The 7,172-nt window shown below is 34.1% G+C and overlaps 1 protein-coding gene across 1 annotated transcript; it reads left to right on the top strand.

Moving 5' to 3' along the window:
- Nucleotides 1-1,061: 1,061 nt before the first annotated feature.
- On the top strand, nucleotides 1,062-7,160 carry LOC103520199 (protein kish-A). Its single transcript, XM_008485292.2, has 4 exons — nucleotides 1,062-1,284; nucleotides 5,492-5,617; nucleotides 6,083-6,192; nucleotides 6,402-7,160. The coding sequence occupies exons 2-4, from the start codon at nucleotides 5,615-5,617 to the stop codon at nucleotides 6,502-6,504; spliced, it is 216 nt and encodes a 71-aa protein (XP_008483514.1). The 5' UTR covers nucleotides 1,062-1,284; nucleotides 5,492-5,614; the 3' UTR covers nucleotides 6,505-7,160.
- The last annotated feature ends 12 nt before the right edge of the window (nucleotides 7,161-7,172 follow it).

Here is a 7,172-nt window from a genome sequence, read left to right as displayed (position 1 = left end):
GAAAACATCGTTCCGGATAAAACTGTTTTTTTTTCGTTTCCCGCTATCACCCTTTGTTCTCATGCTATTGTTGACCAAAGTTGGTCACGCTAGTGACGGTCACTCTAGTGACGAAATTGAAAACATCGAATTTTTGAAGTTTTTCATTATTGTATTGTATTCTTTATCAAGGAACACTATCATCTATAATTCTGTTTGAAGTTAAATGATTAAATTTGATTTAAATTACTTAAATAAGCTGGAAAATTACAAATTGTTGATGCTGTTATAGTAGGTATTTCATCTTATACAGCTTTTTTTAGAGGTTTGATAGAGGGAACTGTGGGGGTGGGGGGTGCAATCTTGAAAGTCCAGGGTTCCGCAAAGATGTTCACCTTTTGAAAAGGGTTCCGCGGGCCAAACTAATTAAGAAACACTGTTTTAGATAACACTTCAGTCGTTAATTTTAAGACCGGTTTTAGGTCTTTTTTAAGACCGGACAGACAGCTACGCCGAGGAAGGCCAATAAATGGATGGGTGACTTAAACATTATATATTGGGAATAAAGGGAGAACGGGCTCTAGTCTTGATTTTAAATCATTACATGAAAGTAGGTAAAATCAAAAAATCAAATCAAGAATAATAATAATAATAATAATAAACTGAATATTAAACAAATTAGGTAGGTACATAGGTACTGATTTTCTCTAATCACGATCGAATAAACTACCTACGGGCTAAAAAATTCCCGGAGGGACGGACTCAGCTTGTTTAGGAATACCCTTAAGTTGCAACACTGTACGACACCCGCGAACTTTTGAATATTTTATTTTGAATTTTGAAATTATGACGTTCAGACGTTATCAGAACTCAGAAAGTCAGAAGTCAGAAATTCAGAATCAGTAATAATAAACTGAATATTAAACAAATTAGGTAGGTACATAGGTACTGATTTTCTCTAATCACGATCGAATAAACTACCTACGGGCTAAAAAATTCCCGGAGGGACGGACCCAGCTTGTTTAGGAATACCCTTAAGTTGCAACACTGTACGACACCCGCGAACTTTTGAATATTTTATTTTGAATTTTGAAATTATGACGTTATCAGAACTCAGAAAGTCAGAATCTCAGAATCAGATTAATCAGAACCAGAAACCAGAAATTCAGAACTCATATTTACAGGAACTGAAAATACAGGAGAGGAGAGGAAGATTGGAATAAAACTGAAAACGAAGCAAAAAACCTGAAATTTGTACTGGAAAAGTTGACTCATATACTCACTGTAGAGTGTGCTGTAAACTAGGTAAGATAGTCCTATAAAATTTAAAACAGGAAAAAATCATTGTGATTCCCAAATGTCCTTAAAAGGGCCCAAATGACCTAAAACCCAAGTACCCAAGCGCGAACTTCGCGAACATGAGAATAATTGAGGGGATCACACCAAAAAGGGTGTAAGTTGGAAAACATAGTTTTGAGATAATCATGTTTTAAGTTTTTGTTCTAAAGATCCGTCTAGGTTAGATAGGTGTATTTTATACACATCGTGATCTACAGGTTTGGTTGTACTTCCTCCAAATAGTACGTGTATAATACGCTCTTTTTGGCGTGATACTAATTTCAAATCACTTGCTGTACTGTTCAGCACATATGACCTCTGTGAACCGGTGTCAATTATGACACGTACCCTTTTGAATCCTGTGTTTTCCATTGTATCCACCCTCTACCTACTGCACGAGGCAATCCGAACTCCGGTTTGGAACACTTGTTGTAACAGTAAGAATCTGTATCCACCCTCTACCTACTGCACGAGGCAATCCGAACTCCGGTTTGGAACACTTGTTGTAACAGTAAGAATCTGTTATCTGATAAGGAAGGGGTTATCTGGTAGGAAATGTTATCTGATAAGAAAGAGGTTATCTGATAACAGAGGGGTTATGATCTGATGTTATCTGATAAGAAAGGGGGTAGACCTACATGTACTCCGTTAGGTAAGTAGGTACGTTCCTACAAGTTACATATATATGTTAACATATATATGTTAATACCTAACCCAAACCTAACCTAACCCAAACCTAACCTAACCCAAACCTAACCTAACCCAAACCTAACCTAACCCAAACCTAACCTAACTCCTTATTCCAAATTTGTTTTCTCTCTTTCATGTGAATGGCGTATAACTGACAGTTCAATTGGACTGATGGTCCAATCGAACTGTCAGTTCACCGCCGGCCTAATAATTTTAAAGAAAAGTACAGTACCCCCCTCAATTTAAGTAGGTACCTCCCATCAGAAAGTGTGTATTTCCACATGGACAACACCTAAAACTGGTGACCCTGTTGTGATGAAACATGCTGGGAAATGCCACTGGGTGACATGTGGCACCTCTTGGTATCCTCTTAATGGAATAATATATGGACTCACAGCTTTTCTCTGGAATAAACCTGATTGTGCGGACTTTCTAGAGCTGCTGCAGGTGAATTTTAGAGAAACTGAGGAGGTTGAAATATGCCAGTGAGGGTGCTTTTAGGTTCCATCAAGGCCCGGGGATAGCAGCTTAACTCCAAACACAAAAAGCCCACTCCGAGGCTTAGGTGTAGGGGCGAACAGCCCTAAAGGATGGGTTAAGCTACTACGAATCTACGAATGGTAAAAAAGGAACAATCTTTAAAAAGTTCCGGCTAGAGTCCAGAAATTTTTTCCAATTTTTACCAATAGTAAATTAATGTTTTGTGTTCTTTTCTAAAGCACCTGGTTCAAAAAATGGTCTACAAATATTGAGGGGAAAAAAAGTTACACCAACATTTATCTTCAAAAACATGCATTTTCAGCCTAAGACTGATCCTTGTTTTTCATTTTCTTTTTTTACTCACAAGGTACTTATGTAGGTATGTGGTCTTGTGGAATAAATTTTAAACTTTACAGCAAAAAACATTAATAATGGTTTTACCAAAAAAAAAATTATGTAGGTATGTGGTCTTGTGGAATAAGTTTTAAACTTTACAGCAAAAAACATTAATAATGGTTTTACCACAAGGTACTTATGTAGGTATGTGGTCTTGTGGAATAAGTTTTAAACTTTACAGCAAAAAACATTAATAATGGTTTTACCAAAAAAAAATTGAACACTGAGCAGCAGTTTGAGAAAAACCAAAAAATAGGGGTGCCCCAAAATTATTGCTCTCAAGTTTATAAAGAAAACACTTGATATTTAGAGGTAAGTAAATACCTAGACTTTTATTGTAGTCCACTTGAAGGAGAAAAGTGGAAAAATTGTCTAGGAAACAAAAGGGAACAAGCTGGGCCCGTCCCTCCAGGAATTTTTTAGCACGTAGTTTATTTGATTGCGATTAGAGAAAATCAGTACCTATGTACCTACCTAATTTGTTTAATATTCAGTTTATTATCATTCTTGATTTGATTTTACTTTCATGTAATGATTTAAAATCAAGACTAGAGCCCGTTCTCCTTTTATTCCCAATATAATATTCAAGTCACATATTCAGTTTATTATCATTCTTGATTTGATTTTACTTTCATGTAATGATTTAAAATCAAGACTAGAGCCCGTTTTCCTTTTATTCCCAATATAATATTTAAGTCACCCATCCATTTATTGGCCTTCCTTGGTGTAGCTTAACATAGGTAACGCTAAAACCGGTCTTAAATTAACGACTGAAGTGTTATCTAAAACTTTCTCACTTTGAGTTCATAGGTCGTTGTGACAAATTTCAAGATCAGAGCTCATTTGTGTGAGAAAATGTGAAAAAAAAATCCCCCAAAAACCAGTTTTTTTTTGGTTTTTTGGCTTTATGGTTCTCTGGACAAAATTTGCACCTCCATTTTCGTGATCCTGATAAAAAGACCTTTAATGTGATATATAGGTCGACCAGGTTTGGATAAGTCCTTCTATGGGAACAGACAGTGACATGATAAAAAGACCTTTAATGTGATATATAGGTCGACCAGGTTTGGATAAGTCCTTCTATGGGAACAGACAGTGACAGACAGACAGACAGACAACACCAAAGCGAATACAATAGTCCGTCCCTTATACCTTTTTATTACTATTGTAATAATAAAGGAAGGACGGACTAAAAATTGACTTGCTCTCTTAATTTCTGATTCTTGTGAGTAAGAAGCTAAATGTTCAATAGTAAAAAATAAGAAATATTGATTAATTGAGATAACAATGTATAGATTAAATATTGTTTTGGCAAATTTAATCAAATTTGTAGCCAGCCTTTTTATCTTAGAATGTTGTGCACCTGCTTTGGACAACACCAAAGCGAATACAATAGTCCGTCCCTTATACCTTTTTATTACTATTGTAATAATAAAGGAAGGACGGACTAAAAATTGACTTGCTCTCTTAATTTCTGATTCTTGTGAGTAAGAAGCTAAATGTTCAATAGTAAAAAATAAGAAATATTGATTAATTGAGATAACAATGTACCTAGATTAAATATTGTTTTGGCAAATTTAATCAAATTTGTAGCCAGCCTTTTTATCTTAGAATGTTGTGCACCTGCTTTTAGGTTCTAGGTCATAGGTTTGATCCTCACCTAGGACAAGATTTATCTCAAACAAATAAAGTAGCTATCCTGTTCTCTTTAATTTTTGGATAAGACCTTCACCAGACTTGTACTGTTGCACCATCAACTGTTCCAATAAGCTTGTGTTGCCATGAACTCTTTGGAACATGTAAGAATTACCTAAGTACCTATATTAGCAGTGTCACACTTGTGTTGCCATGAACTCTTTGGAACATGTAAGAATTACCTAAGTACCTATATTAGCAGTGTCACATTCATTATTATTATTATTATTTGAGTAGTGAAAGTCACTATTGTAATAAATGTGATTTCTCAATGTTTAGCCTTAAGATACATGTTATCTTAAGGCTAAAAATTGAGAAATCACATTGATTGATCTCAGGTACCATAAGCTCTGTACAAAACAATACAGTCACTATTGTAATAATATTATTTTACAGAGTAAATTATTCTTATTGTAACTTTTACTGAGTTCCATACAATCATGGAATGAATGGGACACAGTTTTACAGTGAAGGTTGAACCCAATCAAACAAATAGACACTTTTTTTTATACACATCTACAGCTACACACTCTGAAGTTCTAGAGAACTATCTGAGGCAATAACTGATGGTGTGACCTGCAGTGTTCAAACAGCCAAAACCGAAGTTTTTGCCATTCATCCACTACATGTCAAAAATATTTGGTTTATCCTCTGCTTTGATTTCATTATATTTCATCATTGCTTGTATTATTGGGGATTTTTGCAAATAAATGTTTTTCCTATTCGGTGTGTGAAATAGTAGACTGTTATTGTGTCTTAATCTGTTATTGGGAACTCTAAATTGTATTTTTTCAGTTATATAAGGACTCTGAATTTTATAGTTTAACACCTTTCGTAAGAAATTTATGATTTCGTTTCGTAAGAAATTTATGACACTTACATATTAACAAATTTGAAATTCTTTCAATTCCAGGTAGTTTGATAAGGGGTGAATTTTTCCCTGCCTGATTTGTTATAGCTATCGGCCCAAAAGTTGAGAAAAGATATCCTGTTCATTGGAATATTCAGAAGAGGTGCTCAGAATTACTTGTCTAAAATGGTAAGTGAAAATTAGCTGCCCCATAAAACTAATTTAAAAAAGTGATTAAAATGATAATAGTAAATAATAAAAAGTCCTGGTCACAGTTCAGAAATTTTTTCAATATTTTACCAGTAGGAAATTAATATTCCATATTCTCTGCTAAAGCACCTGGTTAAAAAATGGTGTAAAAAATATTGAGCAGAAAAAAAGTCATATTAAAATTTATTTCCAAAAACAACCATTTTCAGCATAAAATTGATCTTGAGTTTTTTCCCTATTATAATCATATTTTCATTCATTTATTTACTTTTACCCAAAGGCGAAGTGTGCCACAGCACAAGTTGGAGAAGCACTGCTGTAGACTGTTGACCAAGGGTTAATGTTGACTTCTGCAAAAATTGAGAAAAATCATAGAAAATGTCAATTTTCCGAATCACCACGTAGGTACATATTAAATACTAATGTACTTTGTACCATTTTCAGCTTGCACTCTTTAATTTTCAAAGTCTTCTGACAGTGATCATCCTTCTCATTTGTACTTGCACATATCTTCGGAGTCTATTTCCAAGTTTATTGGACAGAAATAAAACTGGGTAAGTACCTACCTATAACAAATCACTTATTTTATTATTATGATGCCAATGATGATAATATTGACAATAATAATTATGTTGATGAACAATATTATAAAAGACATCATTTCAAAAAAGGAGAACCAAAAAGGTATTCATACTTTACAGAACTTCAAAAAATTTAATATTTTTGGAAGACATCATTATTATTTTATTCTTTCATTTTTCAGTGTGATGGGCACATTTTGGAAATTTGCCAGGATCGGTGAAAGGAAAAGCCCTTATGTTTCAGTATTTTGCCTAGGCCTAGCTATGGCATCTCTGTTCATGTGATCTTAAATGCACGTACTTTATGAACCAGTAAAAATCTTCCCCCAGAAAAAAAACCATGTCAAAACGTATCAAATGGACTGTGCTTGAGAGCGTCCTCAAAAGGAAGATGTATTTAATAAGGTATTTTATTTTATAACTTTGAAAAAAAAAAAAATGTTGATATTGAATTGAATCTTTAACCTACTGTTGCGTTGCCTGACTTTTCGGTTTGGGATAGCTCTCACACTTGTAGAGTGACTTTATCTTGTGCTGTTTCATCAAAATGTTATTCTATTCTGCTGAATATTTGAAAGAAAAAGTAAATAGATTTTGATTTATATTTGTACCCTTACTCGTCGGTGCCTCAAAAATGCTTAGGGCCCCACTGGGGTTAATCCGACACTGCTATTGAGATATTTTGGAGATTTCAAACATTTCTCACGCTGATTAATATCCAAATAATTCCAATGTAAGCTTAGGGTGGAAGGTTCCTATTTCATGTTATGGAATAATAGGTAATTCACTCAATCAGAAATCAGTACTTGAACCAAGTGTAAACTTAGATTGTGGTGCCGACCATCAGTCATCTACAAATAATTCAATTAAATTTATTCAAAATAATGTATAATAGCCTCGGTGCGCTTTATCTAGTTATTTGGAAAACAAATACAAGTACAACAAATCAACGA

Source organism: Diaphorina citri, unplaced genomic scaffold (assembly GCF_000475195.1).
Source record: "Diaphorina citri unplaced genomic scaffold, Diaci psyllid genome assembly version 1.1 scaffold3313, whole genome shotgun sequence".
Lineage (NCBI taxonomy): Eukaryota > Metazoa > Arthropoda > Insecta > Hemiptera > Psyllidae > Diaphorina > Diaphorina citri.
Note: the sequence above shows the minus strand (reverse complement) of the source record. Positions and strands in the feature narration are given on the sequence as shown.

Excerpts from the sequence above, each read along its gene's own strand:
- LOC103520199 (XM_008485292.2), top strand. Across the intron at positions 6,193-6,401 it reads TTGGACAGAAATAAAACTGG|TGTGATGGGCACATTTTGGA; the intron begins GTAAGTACCTAC and ends TTCATTTTTCAG.